This window comes from Protomyctophum bolini (genome assembly GCF_963924005.1).
Source record: "Protomyctophum bolini genome assembly, chromosome: 2".
Lineage (NCBI taxonomy): Eukaryota > Metazoa > Chordata > Actinopteri > Myctophiformes > Myctophidae > Protomyctophum > Protomyctophum bolini.
In genome coordinates, this window is record NC_137863.1 from 16,135,103 (window position 1) to 16,153,306 (window position 18,204).

Here is an 18,204-nt window from a genome sequence, read left to right on the forward strand (position 1 = left end):
ATTGTTTCAATATTATGTAAAATCCTAAAATTGCGGAAATATACAGATCTACAAGCTCACAGCGCATGGTTTTGTGAGTCGTGTCATAAGCGTGTAGATCTGCTATTATCACTAATTTAGTGTGACCCTTATAGGGTCACACTAAATTATATATACTGTATATATAGATATGTAGATACAATGTATCTGCCCGACATGATGATATGTATAGTTTATAGTGTGTGTGTGTGTGTGTGTGTGTGTGTGTGTGTGTGTGTGTGTGTGTGTGTGTGTGTGTGTGTGTGTGTGTGTGTGTGTGTGTGTGTGTGTGCGTGCGTACGTGTCCAGGGTGTTGCTCGTGCTCAGCTCCTGCCCTGTGTAAATAAAGACTAATAAACAGTGTCTCAGCTCTCTGCAGAGATAGCTGAGATGAGCTGCTCCAGCTTGTAGGCCAGCTTCTGCTTCCGGGCCTGCTCGTCCTGTTCCAGGGCTTCTGTGATCTAACGGACGCACACGCGCACGCACACGCACACGCACACGCACACACACACACACACACACACACACACACACACACACACACACACACACACACACACACACACACACACACACACACACACACACACACACACACACACACTTGCATTACTACTACTATATGTGAGGACATCAACATTTTATGACAGTGATCACTAAAGCTTAACAATAGCCGGTCTTGTAGATCGGCATGACGCTAACCCTAGATCTAACCTCAAATACCTAATCCTTAACCTCAGCCTGGACCTCTTCCTAATTGTAAGCCTAACTCAACACATTGTTTTTAACCATAAAACGACAATTTATCGCGCGAGAAGAAAATGGTTCGCACGCATGCACACACACACACACACACACACACACACACACACACACACACACACACACACACACTTGCATTACTACTACTATATGTGAGGACATCAACATTTTATGACAGTGATCACTAAAGCTTAACAATAGCCGGTCTTGTAGATCGGCATGACGCTAACCCTAGATCTAACCTCAAATACCTACCGGTAATCCTTAACCTCAGCCTGGACCTCTTCCTAATTGTAAGCCTAACTCAACACATTGTTTTTAACCATAAAACGACAATTTCTCGCGCGAGAAGAAAATGGTTCGCACGCACGCATGCACACACACACACACACACACACACACACACACACACACACACACACACCTGCTCTCTCGCATACTGTACCTCTCCACCCAGCTGCAGTGCCAAAGGCATGAACGTATGGCCTTGAAGTGTTCTCTAAATGTCTATGTTAAATTCAAATTATAGAGATACTGTCTGCAATACATATAAATGAGTGTTTGTTCTCCGCGGTTGACATTGTTTTAGATTAGTTTCAGTTTTAGTTTTCTCTGAATCCCCTACAGCCAGCTTCACCCGGCTGTGATTATACATAATGGATTCTTAATCGACCTATACCGGCTTCAATAACATTTACATAAACGATGTAAACAAAACAATAGCAAACAGACGCATATTGCAAAACTTGACTCTCGCCAAACAAAAGATTCACTAGAACTATAGTGAAAGGGTATTGGGTAGAGAGAGGTTGACTGGGAACCATTAGGTGTTCCCTGGTCTGCCCATTCTATGTGCTGATGTAGTCAGTAAGCCTTGCCGAGCCATGAGGCCCATCTCCTATGTTGATGTAGTTCATATTCATAAGTTCATAAGTCATAAGTTCTTGTTAATACTTTTCATTGGTTAAAAAATTATAAAACACACAAACAAACGTAACCACTTTTACTTCCAAAGATTTTCCATAATACGCCCATTCTCAAATCAACTCCGAGGGCAATCTGAGAATCCTTCGTCAAAAAAATAAAGGTTGAATTTGACGAGTCAACAGTCTGTCTCGAGAGATTACTCTGAGGTCAAAGCTTGCATATCCTGTATGTATGTAGAATGCTTTAGTGTTCAATGTTCATGCTGAATCAGTTACGTACTAAAATGTGCCCATCGTTTATAGCGCCCGGAGCACTTTTACAGACGGACCGGATGTTGTTGTGAATGTGTGTAGCAGCTAACAATAGCCACAACACTATCGATGCGGGGGCCCGTCAAACACATATTCTTTTCTTAGAATTGGACGGGATGATTTAGATCGCGAGTTATTAACGTTTTAAGATTTTCGTTGTCGTCGGCTAAACAGGCAGGGAACATTTTCGATGACGTGTCACTGTTGTACAACACGAGGATTGCGCAACACGCATATCGTGCCGGACTGCCGGTGAATATGCCAGTCGAGATTAATCTATCTCCGTCTCGGGCACATGACCGTACTAAGTACCATGACGGACATCTACGTCATGGGCCCTTAAATAGTCCCAAACCTCAAATAAAATATGTATTTGCCCAACATTTGTCAACGCATGAAACACACACACACACACACACACACACACACACACACACACACACACACACACACACACACACACACACACACACACACACACACACACACACACACACACACACACACACACACACACACACACACACACACACACACACACACACACACACACACACACACACACACACACACGTTAGGGCATGTGGAGTTTGCTTTCGAGTTGCCCAAATTACAAGTGTACATACTGTATGAGTGAGGAGTCCGCTATAAACACAACACAGGATATATAGCTAGATAGCTATAAACACAACACGAGATCACAACACTGCATCGGTGTCGGCTAACACAGAAATTGTGTTATCGGGATCGGATCGGGAACGAAAAAAGTGACATCCCTAACATTGGAGAAGAGTTACAAGGTTTCTGCCCAACAGCAACTGTATATCAAACTGCAAGGCTCTCTGAAATTCAAAAGGGAACCACTTTGTAGTCTCACCTCTTGGCTGTACTTGCTGACGTAGGCATAGATCTCATGGAGGGCACTGAGTACGTTGAACTCGTTGGAGTGAAGGCGGGCCTGCTCTGCCAGATAGGCATTCATGTCCTGATCGCTGATGGCAGGCAAGCGGTTGATGTCAGCATAGTACCTAGAGGGAGACATGCATGGTCAGTGGTCAGCATCAGTGTGTGTGCGCGTGCATGTGTGTGTGTGTGTGTTTGTGTGCATTGATTTGTATTACTTAGTTTAGAGAGCCAAATGTCCTCACAAGTATAGTAGGATTTGAGAAATAGAGATTGTGAGGACAATTTTGTTTTTAAAGGTAGTGTATAACAACCAAATGGACCCGTTAGGGTCCATTCTCGGAGTTAAAGACCCATAAGGGTCCATTTGGTTCCAAACTATAATTTAGCTGGGGACCCCCTAGAACTCCCTCAAGGACCCCTGGGGGTCCCCGGACCCCACTTTGGGAAGCACTGCTAAAGAGTGTGTTTGTTCAGTAACAGGAGTCTCTCCAGATTTTTATTAAACAGAAAATGTATTTTCAGAAACACAAAAATCTTGAAACCTCTGGCTTATAATTATAATAAACTGTACCTCTCCACCCAGCTTTTGTAGTGTGGTATGTCCTTAGCATAGAGCAACTTGGTGGAAGGTGAGTCCTTGCCCAGACGGTGTTCAGACGTTGAACAGGAGTCCATGAAGGTCTGGGCCACCACAGACAGACAGGCGTCTGTTATGCTGCTTTTATGGATGTCAAACACAAACTGTGGATTCTTGATCACGTTCACCCAGAAGCGCAGTGGCAAGCTAAGGTGTACACACAAGAGAGAGAGAGACGGAGAGAGAGAGAGATTTGACAGTATGTCCCATGAAATAATCTGACCAGATGGAATGTGGTTATATAGTTTATCACAGTCAGATAGGTCAGCTTTGTAACCACTTTGGTGAAAAACCAAGATATCTGCCTTGGTAGCATTAGAATTCATAGGTTAGCAGATCGATACCCATCGAGCATTAGAGGGGTATAATACATCAATATGCAAACAGCAAAATATCGTATCGTCTGACTTCATATCCTATTGCATCGTTAATAATCGATTGTATCGAGGCTGTCATAAATCCGATCTGGAAACAAAAACAGATTTTTACACTATTTTTTAAAAATATATTTTTTATCCCACGATTTTGTAACCCATTTTTCACCCCTGTGTCAATCAACTAATGTGATCCTGGGCTCTACACACCCTCCACCAACCTAGTCCCCATATATGGGGGACAAGGGGAGAGCAACGGACTTGAACTCATGCTTCCTTCATGCCTGAGTGTTCAAGTTGCTCCTTTACACCTGACAGGGGGGAGTTTCCCTGGTTGGACGTAGCGTAGATTTTAACACTATGTTAACACATTTTGATGGTGACCCCCTTGGAAGGCCAAGGACCCCACTTTGACAAACCACTGACTTGAACCACACCAAACCCATGCCTACAACTCCAAGCTGTTTGTGCAATGCATCATGGGTACTGTTATGCAAACCGATCCATCCTTCTACTATAGCTCTCTGCACCCCGCTTGCTCACCAGTTGCTCTTCCAGGTGTGGCGAACATCCATGTCGTGGATGCCATGCTTGTCAGCCTGCTCATCCAGGAAGTCAAACATGTATTTGATGGCGAGAGGCAGCGCGGTACCCCGACACACCGTGCTGAACAGCGTCTCAAAGAGATCGTCCACAAACTTCTGTAGTGTGCCCTACAGAAATAAAGAAAATACGCTCATTGATAGATTAATCTGGTAAGAATGAAGGTGAATTGTGAGTTAAATTGTGACTCCCTCTCCTGCTGTGACTGACTCTCAGATTGACTTTTTTTAAGTTGTTCGTTTTTCTGTTTCCTCGGGCAGCGGCCCTGGGCCAGCCAGTGTAACAGCTGGACAGGGGTCCATTAGAAACACAGAACCTATGCATCTATGAACGGAACATGAAACGGACAGTAAGTACCTTAGTGGCCAGTAGCCTGGTCAGATAGATCTCAGACACCATCTTGCTGCCTCGCTCGCCCTCCTTCTGGTCACCGTGGTCGTGGTTCTTGACCAGGTGCCACACCTTGACGCCGCTCTCCAGGTCAGGGGTCAGCATGGGCACGCGGGAGTGAGGGCTGTCTGGGCTGGTGGGGGTGGAGCGGAAGTGCATGTCCACACCTGGAGGGGATGATGTAGTATCTTTATCGAGGTCTTATTGTCCTTACAACAGGAGGCATTCTGTGATTTGTGGCCACTCTGGAAGCTCAGGCTGTTGGTGAGCACGTCATTTACAGGCAGGCATGGATTTATTTACAGTGTTACGAGTGTCTCTCTCCACACAGATGGACACAGGCCAATAGATTTCCATCTGTGTGTAACCACACCAGTTGCAACTCCTTGCAACAAAATCGTGTTAAGGTCAACCACACCAATGCAACTCATTGGTGTGGTTGACCTTAACACGGTTTTGTTTCAAGGAATTGCAACTAGTGTGGTTTGGGCTTTAGGGTGACGGCAGTTAGCTCTATGAAACCTTGGCAAAACACACCTAATATATCTAGCTGGATACTGTGTACACACATGGTCAAGTCAAGGTTACAGTAAACTTTATTGACCACAAGGGAAATTTGTCTTGGGCTTTCACACAGTAGCACTGCAGATGAGAATAAATGTTTTTATTTATTTTTAATATATTTTGGGTGACCTTCCCCTTTGTGAATACTATTAAAGGAACAAAGGAATTCAAGGAACACATTTTTCACCTTATCTTTGAATAATTGGTCCTCACTAATGCTCATTTCCGTCTACTCGCACTGTGTCTCAGAGGCGGGCTGTGGACAGTTAAAAAACCTGACCGGACTACCAACATCATCATCGGTGCATGGAGCTTCCAAGCTATTGAAAACTCCAGCTGTTCTCTTCCTGGAAATTAGCACACTGCAATAGAAGCCAATGAATACAATGTTTTAAATGTTTAAAATGAACATGCACACATGATATCATTAGTAGGCACCTTTTCGAACAATCCGCTGTGAGACACATGTAGACAAAAATGGAGACACATTATGGAGAAAGGGCATGAAAGAAGGCATAATGATGAGTCCCTTTTTTAATGTGGTTTAATATGAAAGTCTATTTATTATGCTACCTTTCATAACAACAGATCATATTCACATGGCGGCCATGTTGACATTTTGCATTGAAAAAGCACAGTGCCAACAGGGTGGCATTTCATTAACTTAATGGCAAGATGGCTGCTGTGTGAATGTGGTGGATGGATCCCAAGGCAAGTTTCATGGCAGCAACGCCATGAAAGTTACCTCTGAAGCATTACTGACCATATCTGCTGATGCTGCGTGGAAAGCTGGCAGAGGAAGGGATGTTGAAAGAGGACATCTGCTTGGGCACCAGAGCCACAACACAGCGGTCAGACACCTGGTGGGCACAGTCAACAGAGCATTTAGTCATAGTGTTTTGAATAAGATTTAATTAAAAATAATTCGACAAAAATGAAATTTGGTGGCATCGTAATGATGATGAATTCCACTTGATTGCATGCTCGTAGAGCTTGTACATCTGCTATTTTCAGACGTAAAATGACTTGTCTTTTAGTTCTACTGGATCTCTTCTCCACTAGTCTAGTATAGCTTTTTATTGTTGACGTCCTCATACAGTATAGCTTATAGTTTTTATTGAATTTATTTTATTGAATAGTTTCCTCGGTGAAAAAAGGTAGTTGACGAACGATTTTAGTTTTTGTTGACGGAATTATTAAACACTTTCATTAAAAACATTCTTATTGTAATCATACTACAAATTATTCCTGTTGAAACAGAATTTGCAACTCCCCAAAACAAACATCTCAGGCATTTAGAAAAAGCAAAACAGCTTTAAATCAAACTGACATCCATGCGTTTCTGAATATCAATAGGATGTTTTGAATGTGGTCCAAGGAAGGCATTAGGGTCATGATACTTGCCAAAGCTACAAATTAAGTTCTGTGTACTGCCTCAAACTACATGAATACAAACGAAGTACTGTGTACAGCAGGGGTTCCCAAACTTTTTTGGACCAGGTACCCCTTTTGGGGTAGATATTTTTCCAGGTACCCCCTCATCCTCGCAACACGGATAACAAATAAATGTATACGTCTAAATGTAGACGTCTAAATGTAGACGTCTAAATGTAGACGTCTAAATGTAGACGCTAAATGTGTACGTCTAAATGTAGACGTCTAAATGTGTACGTCTTCTCTTATGGGGGTCCCTGGCATATATTTTCAAATGGGGGTCCACGGGCTAAGTAGTGTCAATTTGGGGGTCCTTGACATGAAAAAGTTTGGGAACCACTGCTTTAAACACTTTAGCACTTTATGAACATGAACAAAATAGATGGGTCCCCCCTGGAACTCCCTCAGGTACCCCTGGGGGTCCCCGGACCCCACTTTGGGAACCACTGGTGTACAGTACTACAGCCTCAAACTACATGAAAACTAACTGAAGATTACAAAGACCTCCTGTGATAGCTACTAAAAACTGTAGCACCCAAGCCTTGGAGTAGCCCATGGATAAGTAATAAACCTTATCCATGTAATAATGTCACATTAAACTATATTTAAATACTTAAATTAACGTATTGTGCCGAATATAAGACGACTCTGATTATAAGTCGACTCCCATTTTTCAATACTCATTTGTGGTAAAAGACCATTGAATGTCAAATAGTCTAGTCCCCGATTATAATACGACCCTGTTTTTAGGATATTCCCATTGGAAAATAACTTGGTCTTATATTCAGAACAATAGGGGAAGTAAGCAGTTGTATTATTTACATTATTCCAAGCTTATACGCGATAACACAAACCCGGTAAAGTCTCATTTTGTCTTGCAATGGGAATGTATCATGACAAATCGATAGCCTGGAGCATGATCAAAACCAGTGTGCACACACATAAAAGATAGAATGTAAACACATTTTGTTCTTGGTTGAATTGTGAAAGAAATGTAAAAGCAGGAGCTCTCTGTTAGCCCACTTAGCCCAGTCTCCCAGCCTTACGTTATGCAGTTGCTCCAGGCTGCTGTGCAGTGTTGTGTAGGACTGTGCTCTGTGTGTGTGTGTGTGTGTGTGTGTGTGTGTGTGTGTGTGTGTGTGTGTGTGTGTGTGTGTGTGTGTGTGTGTGTGTGTGTGCGCGTGCGTGCGTGCATCTGTGCGTTCATCTGTGCGTGTGTGTGCGTGTACGAATCGATTAACCACTCAAGGGGTATTTCATATTTTGGCGCACAATGATTTTGTGCAAGAATTGCTGATATACAAGCTCATACTGTAGATCAGCTATTTTCACCAATTTCAAATTTCTTTTAACTTTCACCTATAATGACATGACCAAATTCATCAATGAGTTCAATTAAATGTTGCAGCACTAGTGCTGTGCTTCTCTGCAGCTGGCACAAAGAACAGGAAGGTCCTCAGCATGAGCAGAATAAAGCAGGTGCCCTATGAGCCATAGATGAAACTAATACAATTCCCAGCTCAGTGGCAGAACAAACACTTCATCGCCTCCCAGGGAGATTAAACAAGACTAGGTCAAAACCTAATATATGTCTGTACAGTGTATCAAACGCTGGAGGGCTTTTAAAGGAGTGCATTCCATAGACTAGGCATTCGTGAAGTGCCTAGAGGAAGCACTTTCTCTCTCTGTCTTTCTGTCTCTCTCATACTCACATGCACGTGTGGATGCATGCACGCACACACGCGCATACACACACACACACACACACAGTCACACACACACACACACACACACACACACACACACACACACACACACACACACACACACACACACACACACACACACACACACACACACACACACACACACACACACTTCTATCTTCCCGTCTCTCAGGTGATTGCTGTCTTGAGAAAAGGAATTAGGAAGACTAGGACGATACCGGCTGAGGAAATTAAAAAATCTCACAGAACCTGAAATCCTTCTACTACTACTCAAAGCATTGTGAGGGGGGGCGGGGGGTATCACTGTTTGGTAATAGCTCCTCTCGGGACCAGTGAGCCCTGCAGAGCTAGGGTAGTGCGCTCGGCAGAGTGCACCATGGGACGTTCCCTCCCCTCCCTGCAGGAGCCATAGAGCCATACTCTTCTAGTCGGTGCTTGAGCAGATCTAGCTTGAAGGATTATGAAGGACCACCATGACTCAGGCATTGGGCTGTTCGCGCTGCTGCGGTCATGAAAACGCCTCCGCCACAAAATACGAAAACCACCACAGAGAGACTCAGAAAGAGTTGTTTTTTCCCTCAAGCTCTGAGATTTTTTTTTCTTTATATGACCTTTATATACTGTACCTGCTCACCAAGAGAGTACACAGTGTGCACTATTATGTTTTGGGGACAAGCTCTTTGCACATGTCTTTGTACAAATTGCACCTTTTGGATAGTATTTTGCTCAGTCATAGTTCACCACATAAACGTATTTGCAATGTGTACTGTATACTTTGATTACTTAACTTACTCAGCATTCTGTTGGAGAAATGTATATCTTTAGTTACTAATTTATTCATAGATTTGGAGACATCATGTGTCCAAGTGCACATATAGATGCAGGGAGAGGGGGAGGTAATGTCTGGGGGGTTCAAGTGGTTAAGATATTCATGAAGTGTTGTATCAATGGACAAACAAACCGACCAAGAGACCGACTGACAACTGTCACTAACAAGGCTAAAAATGTGAAACATGGTAATTCAACTAAATTAGGCCGGGGGCCACAAGTTAACTGTAGAAGTTAACTGTTTCGCACATGCAAAATTGAAATTAACAAGCTTCAACGAGCACCAGCTGGAAACACACACACACACACACACACACACACACACACACACACACACACTGGTGTGTGACTGGTGTCTATCTCATTTCTCTCCTAAAGCCCTTCAATATGATTAAGGATTACTGTCATTATGGGGGGGGGGGGGGGGAGCCGCATTTGGCCTGCGGGTCGCGTTTCCTTTCTTCTGTTTTGTTTTGTAAGAGGAGTACTGAGCAGACCTGGTAGTGCATGAGTGTGTTGAGTCTCTTCCAGTCACACTCGATCTTGGTGGTGATGTCCTCATCCTGCAGAACCACCCGTGCTGTCCTCCCCTGCCGCCACTCTGCACAACACAAACCAATTCATTTGGTACAGTGTTGAAGGCATAATGTGAATACACAAACCATTTAATTTGGTACAGTGTTGATGGCATATATGTATACACAAACCACATTGTTTGCTACGGATTAGCCTGGGATCAATACCATTTTCGGATTTCTGATGCAGTCGGAGCGGAAATAACTGTGATCAGGCATCCACAACCAGATATGTCATCAGGTAGCCACAACCAACGACTGTAACCTCTGGTGCCGTGCACCTCCAAAACAATTCCAGTTTAAAATGTGTTTAGTTTGGTATAATAGTTTTGTTTCATTGGTATGTCCATCCTTTTTTCTAACTCGCGGCGTGACTAGCGAGACTAAAATAATTGATTTACTTCATGTTCCCCACAGAATAGGGATGCTAAGGTGCAAGTGGTTACCTAAAGAAAGATAGGAGGTGTGCAGTACTCCCAGATCTCTAACCAATAAGGTATAGAGCACACAGGTGATGTAATGCCAGCTACTGCGAGAAGAATCACTTCCTTATGTCTCCAGAAACAGAGTGACAGGTGTATCTTCATGTGCAATGTCAGTTTCTGGTGAGGGTAAATCTACAGTCAGTGATGGTTCTAGGTCTAGGATGTAGGGCTGCAACTATTTTATTATCTTATTAGAGATAACTTTTTCGATGCATCAAATAATTAGTTTTTCTATCGATTCAATAGATTTTTCTATTGATTCTTTATCGAATCAATTAGCCACTTAAGTGTTATATTGTACTTAAGATCTACAAGCTCACAATACATCACATTTCAGGGCATCCCCAGGGTGATTCCGGGGGGTCCCAAGCTAAAGCAGGAACATTTTAATTAAACACTATTTTAGTATATTTTAGTTTATGGCTATTTATGAAAAAAGGGAGGCTGCTCACACTCAAATATGTGCAAAATATCTTTTATATATTTTAAAGACAGCAAGCTTTCGGTCGTTAGACCTTCTTCAATTTATGGCTACTTGAAAATAGCACACCTATGATCCTAGACATGAACATGTTTGAGAAGCATAGCATTATTGTATGTCTCACCTAGGTCCATGTCTGTGGCCCGGGGCCGCTGGGAATAGGGCATGTTCTTATAAACAGCATCTAGGATCTTCTCCTTCACCTGGGAAATGGTGTCACAGTTCAGAACCTTGACGGGGATTTCAGGGCTGTTCTCGTTGTCTGGGTTCACACAGCTCAGCGTCTGGGGAGGCAAGGATAATGATGCAGAGAGGGAGAGAGAGAAGGGTGGTGGCCGGGAGAGGGAAGGAAACAGAAGAAGAGATGGCGTAAAACAGTGCTTCTCAACCTTCTATGAGTGATCCCAGCCCACCTCCACACAACAATATAGCTATAGGCCTACAGTAAGAAGGAATTAAAAAACAAATGTCAATATGAGTTAATATGAGCTTGAAGCTGGATTGATACTGGATTTAGTTGCACCTTGGTGTCGCACACCAAAATGAGCCAATGTACAAACAAGCTCACAACGCACCACATGACGACACGTTGTGATCTGGTAGAATGCCTATTTTTGGTGACACTATGCCAAACATTTTCTAATATTTTAGGATACAATATGTATTTTCACATATTTAAAAAAAAAAACCTTTTCCAATGGACCACCTGAAATGATGCTATGGATCATTAGTGGTCCGTGGACCACTGGTTGACGAACAGTGGAATAAAAGAGGAACGGAGACAGCGGGAGAGAGCTATAGAGGAAGAGGCAACTGCACGCTCCAAATATCCTCACTACCTCCAGGAGCTTGGCCAGAAATGCAATTTCACACGTCCAGAGTCCAGGTTGTGCTTTTGCTGGAGCAGGGAGCATTAGAGGAGTAATGAGACACACACTCTCAGACATGGGGATCATTCTCTGTCCTGTTGTGTCTGACTGACTCATGTTTTCTCATGTCTTCTTCCCCAGGGCCAGTGTAATAACTTTTTTCGTTTTTAGGTTGTTTTTGTTGTTGTTGTTGTGTCCCTCCAAGCCAAACCGGTCACCCTCATTCTAAAGAAGGAGGCTGACAGGTTTGGCTTGGAGGGTAGCAACCATAGAGTAATAAAAGGATAGAGACCGAACGGGATTCATTTCGATGGAAGTTGCTCAGTGGCTCCATGGCTCGAGTGAGCAGAAGTTAAGCCCGGATCCTGGGATGACGCATGTTACACACATGACGACATGGACGTCCGTCCCCCCTTACTGGGGGCTTGGTAGAAACTAGTGACTAATAACTTAGACGGTTGCTGGTTTTCTCCTCCTCTGTGCAGTCAGGATGGTGTAATCCTGCATTGGGACTGCAAGACGGCACATACAGTATGACGGCCCAAAGCACTGCATCTAACAATTATGTGTGGGTTGCCGGTGCTGTGCTATAATCATGTGTTATGCCCTCTCTCATAGAAATCTGTATACATTACAGATTAGGTTGAATTAAGGCACATTTACAGTTCCACATGTTTTGGCTCTGCGTAACTCGAAAACAATGTAACCCCATCTCGTGTTTAAAAAGAAAGAGGTTAATCAAGGGAATCATGACTCGTCGCTGCATGATTACGAGTAGCTTTGTAAACCTCCGTGCATTGATTCTTCCGTCAGCTCATGTCTGCTTCAATGATGTAAACATCAGACCGGCATTGCATATAAAAGCACATAGGATGTTGTCTCATAGTACCAAGGAAAAGAGAGACGCCCGCTTCGGCGCTTCTCCCCTCAGTGTATTCAAGGCAGGTAGAAAAACAATGATTACAGCGTGACTCTGACTTCCTGTTGAATGTGCTGGCGACTCACCAGGGTCTTGTATTCAATCTGTTGGCGGATGAGCTTGTCCTCGCTGAGCGAGTAGCGCGCCTCGCCAGTGATGGAGTCTATGGGTCCCTTCTCCATTTGCTGTTTGATGGCACAGAACAACATGAAGAGAGGCTCGCCAGCACACTCCTTTGTTTTGGCACGGAATCCAGGGATTATGGAAATCGGAGTGATGAAAAGGGGGGGCATAAAAAGAGAGAGGAAGAGACAGTGTGGGAAGAAGAGAAGAGAGATGCATTGTTACATTGATACACTGAAAATGCTGAGCACTGACCCCATACTACCCGCCCCAAAACCTGTTGATAAAACCCATGAAATGGCCAGGAGACAGAGAATTGACAGCCGTGCTCACAAAGTACACAGAAAGCAATTTGTTATCAAATCGATAACAATCCTTCTTTTTTTTTTTTTTAGGGTGCAGTAATGCATCACAGTGACATCTGCGTTTCACGAGGTCCCCGGGTGGCTTCTGTTACCTTGAGAAATTTGTGGAGCAAGAAGGCGAACCAATTTGTCAGCATCTTCTCTGCCACCGATTCTGTTCTGCAAGACAAGAGGAGAGCGTGCTCATTTGTTAGGTGGAGACATCCCGCAGAGAGCACTCTGATGATTATTTTATGACTTAAGACGGGGAGGGAGAGAGAGAGAGAGAGAGAGAGAGAGAGAGAGACGTGAATGTGGGTCAGGATGTAACTGCATAAGGAGGATCTTTCATGTTCACTTTCTGACCCTTTCACTTTCCTCTTCAGTGTGTCAGCAGTTAACTATCTGACGCAAACCAGATGGGCAAGATTTCATAATTGTTCTTAGATGTTATATTAATTTATATACACCATTAGTAGATTTTGATTTACTTTGACGTCCCTATTTTGGGCATGCCCTTATAGGCAATTTTTTTTAAAGACCATTGAAATAGCCATCTACTGTATATGCTCATAGATTGAAGGTTTTCAAATGGATTTATTTTTTCCCTTTTTGATCTTGTTGTCTATACAACAGAGTAGCCTACTGTATATAGGGCTTCAGTGATTAAATACTTCTGATTATTACTCTATGAATTGAATAAACAGGACCACAATGGAAATAAACCCTCTGGGTTTATTTGTGGGATTACTTTTTAGCACCATTGTAGTCGTACCAGTATTCATTCAATCAATCAATCAATCAATCAATCAATCAATCAATCAATCAATCAATCAATCAATCAAATTAAAGGGGAGGGTATAGAATCTGAGCAAAATCCAGTGTAGATTCTTCCTCGCCTGTCACCTCCAACTCTCTTTATCATAACTTGTGATAACCTTCACCTGTGCTCTACTGACTGCATGCCATTAAAGTTTAGACCTGTCTGGGTGAGAGCAGCAGTGCATTTTGGGCTAACAAGTCTAACTAGCTCCCATGTTAACTCATCCATACGTCGTCTGCTAAAAAGAAAGTAAAGGAAAGACAAAACCTCATGAAAGATTCAACAGGCCAGTCCCAGCAGTGTAAAAACAATCAGCAGATAAGCAGAGGTGAAGGAGGAGGAGAGAGGAGAGGAGACATGAACCAAAGCTGAATGTTTCATGAGTGGCATGAGGAAGATAAGCCAGACTGGCAATGACTCTGCCTGCCGCTGCACACATATTCCCCCCGGCAACTAACCACTACATGTCCTCTCTCGCTCTCTCTCTCTCTCTCCCCCCCTCTCTCTCTCCCCCTAACCCTCTCTCCCTCTCTCTCTCTCTCTCTCTCTCCCCTCTCTCTCTCCCCCCCTCTCTCTCCCCCCTCCCTCTCTCTCTCGCTCTCTCTCTCACCATGCATGCCTGTGTTTCACCTGTGCTATCTCAGTTTCAACTGATGTGTATTTCACATCGCTGCACAGCAAACCCAACTAAAACAGACGAGCCTGGGCTCTTCCCTCACATGACCTAGTTACTCAACCAGAAACTGGGCTGAAAGGACAACGTGCAAAGAGACATTTCTGTGTCAAAGTATTAGAAGCGGCTGTTCAGCAGTATTTCCAGCTTGGCACCGGGAGGTCGTTGTTTCGAATCCCCATACATGGGGGAGAAAGTGAATGAATACAGAGTAATATCCTCAGTGTTCATTTAACTCTGAGAGTGTACAAATGTAATTTATCCATTTGGTCCATTTGGTTACATTTGTACACCCAGAGTTACAAATAGAACATATTTTACTATTCACAACTAGAACGGCCCTGAGTCGCAAATTCGCAACGTTCGACACGGCAACTCGCTCGCTTTGGCTTGCTCGGAGGTGTCTCACGTGCCTCAAGTTCGCTTGAGAAGGCAGGCCTCCGCCGTGGTTTAGTCCAGAGTTATATAAAAGGTCTAGTCCGCAGTTGTTGTAGGCGAGAGGCACTTCCATGTTGGCCACAGAAGCGGGGCGTGGTTAAAAGCACAACCCGTGTGGGATTTAGAATGTCGCATCCCTAATAAACATATAATATATCTCAAAGGGACTACCTGCGCAGCAGCAGTTTGGGGTGGTTCTTGCTCTCCAGGTTGCGCTCTATGAGGTCCGACAGCAAGTGCTTGAGGACGTCAGTGGCGTACTCGAGGCGTCCCTGCAGTGCCGTCATGATGAGCGAAGCCAGGTAGCCGCGGTCCCGCATGGAGAAGGAGCGCTGCAGCTCCAGGGTGCGGATGAACGTCAGCAGGAAGACCTTGTTGTTCACCAGCTGAGCCAACTGCTTTAAAGCCTTCTCCACATTCGCCTGCCCGCTGCCGGGTACCTGGATATGTCATAAGCATGCGCGCGCACACACACACACACACACACACACAAGCAGAACATGACAGTGGTAAAAATCACGCACGTGTGAAGTGAGGGGCGCTCTTATCATACATCATCCATCCATTCATTCATTGTCAGTGGGAATTTGTGTATGACAGAAATAGCCGATTTCCTCGTCCACATATGACGTAAATTCTCCATTCATTGTCAATGGGAATTTAATGTTTGTGTAAGACTGAAATCTACGCTATAGCTGAATATAGGAGGGGCTAGCGCCCCTCACCCCTCTACACTATAGCTGAATATAGGAGGGGCCCTAGTAAATAAAGATATGTCGTGTCTCATTTGACCTCCAGCTCCCGGAGCACAGGGTGGTCGTCGATGCCAGGGAACAGGACCCTCATGGTGTAAGTGCGGTAGTCCAGGTAGGGGATTCCTGCTCTGTCCAGGTCACTGGTCAACTCATTGATGTCTGTCTGCAGCTCCGCAAAGGCTGGGGAATGACAGGAGTGGCAGTGAGGGATTAGGAAGTGAAAAATGGAGGACACTGATGTAAACAAGTCTTGTGCTTTTCATGGTTTCGTCCTCAAAGTAGCAGTTTTTCTATTGACTTGTGCTTTCGTTTGAAATGTACCTATTCTACATACTGATCAATCAATCAATCAGAGCTGCATTCCATTCTTTTCTTTTATCAGTTATTCTATCAATTACTTTTATAATTTATCGAATAACAGAGAAGCATACATTTTTTGTATTTTTTTGATGATTCAAAAATATAATATTTTATACATGATATATAATAATATATATTGTAAAGCAACAAATCTAGGCAAAAATTATAACTGATTGACCTGATTGTTTGTCGTACAGCGATTTTGCGCAAAAATACAGAAAATAGCTTATCTACAAGCTAGTTTGGTATTGGTATTTGGTATTTAGACTATCGTTTTTTAAATTACAAAAACAATTACAAATTACATTGTAGATAACAAACAATACATAATATTTTAATTCCAGAATATTGTTCCATCTGAATCTGATGGATGTTTACCGTGTCATTTAATACCAACATGTTTCACCCTGACTCACCCTCCTTGCACTCGAGGGCCACGCGCGACTCCAGGTTGTCCATCTGCATCTGCAGGCGCTTGAGAGTGAGGTCGTTCTCGTGCGACTTGCGCCGATAGGCCAGCAGGACGATGAAGACGACGATGAGGAGGAGGCCTCCTCCGGCCGCGATGCTGAGGATGCCCGGCAGGGTCAGCAGGCTGTCTGAGCGGATGTGCACTGCTCCTGGAGAGATGTGAAGACCGCCCACCTGGACCTGCACCACAAGTGTTGTTTTTGGCAGCAAATGTTGATTTTAGTTTTAGTCACAGTCTCTTCAATAGTTTTAATTTAGTTTCAGTCACATTTTAGTCACCTGGAATGTTTTAGTTTAGTTTAGTTTTAGTCGACTAAATATCATACGATTTTAGTCGACTAAATATCATAAGATTTTAGTCATTAGTTATTTTGGTGGGCCTTGATGCCATCGTAATGACAGTTTTTACACTTGCTGAAAATAGTCGATCTACAAGCTCTTGGCTCTTTTGCAACCACGTGTAAACCACGTGTAAAATGAGGTGGGTGAATTTTGTTTTTGCGCAAGCTCCACCAACGTGTTGTTTTTTTTTAGAAAAGGAGCTTCATATTTACACAACACACATGCATGACCAACTGACTCATAGGTGATTTTAGCCAGGCAGATGTTGCTATCTATTTGACAGTGATGCCAGTTTCATGCCAATAACAAATCCATATGAAGTTGAACTACTTGTCTGCTTGTCTTTTTATGGTGAACATCCTATAAACATCATCCATCCATTACTTTTGTCGAATATAATATTGAAAATGAACAAAACATGTCACCCCGCCAACTGAAAGAATGGATTATACTAGCTGCACAGTCACAGCTACAATCAGGTTCACAGAGAGAGAAAGATCAATTTACACTTAATAATTTCAAAAGGATTTGTTGCCATAGTCACTCTAAGCTACATTTTATTGAAAGTGTATTTATAGTAGTAGTAATTGTGACAACCTGCAGCTTTTTCATAATGAAAGCTATAAAAAAACAAATAATGTATTTTCCAGAGCCTCTGCCTCTGAATAAAATATTGTAATTATTATGTTATAATGTAAAACTTGCAAGCGCAATGTGACAACGCTATCTCCTTTTTGTCTTTTGGCTCATCATTACCACAGAAAATTGCCAACAATTTTAGAGGGCAACATAAATGTCATCAGAAGCAGGCTAACAATGACGGCATGACAATGACAAACTGACAGCTTGTTGGTATACTTGGTAACGCACAAACAGGCGGAAATAGAGACAATAGACAATATGGTTCAGAATCAAGTGTCTTTGTGGTGCATATGTTGCACTGTGTCTTCTGTTTGTGTTTAAAAAACGTTGTGGTGTACACGGCCCCTAAATCAGGCTATGGTCAGACAGAAAGCAGGGCACTGACAGACAGGACGGACTGACCAGGACTTTGTGTTGTCCGGT

The 18,204-nt window shown here is 43.3% G+C and overlaps 1 protein-coding gene across 1 annotated transcript in view; it reads right to left on the minus strand.

Moving 5' to 3' along the window:
• Nucleotides 1-201: 201 nt before the first annotated feature.
• Nucleotides 202-18,204, minus strand: part of LOC308331125 (plexin-A2-like) — an 88,714-nt gene continuing 70,711 nt past the window's right edge. Inside the window, exons 19-32 of the mRNA XM_080786306.1 lie at nucleotides 18,184-18,204; nucleotides 16,743-16,977; nucleotides 16,004-16,146; nucleotides 15,383-15,651; nucleotides 13,391-13,457; nucleotides 12,897-13,043; nucleotides 11,147-11,306; nucleotides 9,979-10,082; nucleotides 6,256-6,352; nucleotides 4,896-5,095; nucleotides 4,479-4,648; nucleotides 3,496-3,708; nucleotides 2,896-3,046; nucleotides 202-479 (exon numbers count right to left, since the gene is read on the minus strand). The exon at nucleotides 18,184-18,204 is cut by the window's right edge and continues 123 nt beyond it. Coding sequence (XP_080642432.1) covers nucleotides 384-479; nucleotides 2,896-3,046; nucleotides 3,496-3,708; nucleotides 4,479-4,648; nucleotides 4,896-5,095; nucleotides 6,256-6,352; nucleotides 9,979-10,082; nucleotides 11,147-11,306; nucleotides 12,897-13,043; nucleotides 13,391-13,457; nucleotides 15,383-15,651; nucleotides 16,004-16,146; nucleotides 16,743-16,977; nucleotides 18,184-18,204 — 2,073 coding nt within the window. The 3' untranslated portion in view covers nucleotides 202-383. The remainder of the gene's footprint in view (nucleotides 480-2,895; nucleotides 3,047-3,495; nucleotides 3,709-4,478; nucleotides 4,649-4,895; nucleotides 5,096-6,255; nucleotides 6,353-9,978; nucleotides 10,083-11,146; nucleotides 11,307-12,896; nucleotides 13,044-13,390; nucleotides 13,458-15,382; nucleotides 15,652-16,003; nucleotides 16,147-16,742; nucleotides 16,978-18,183) is intronic.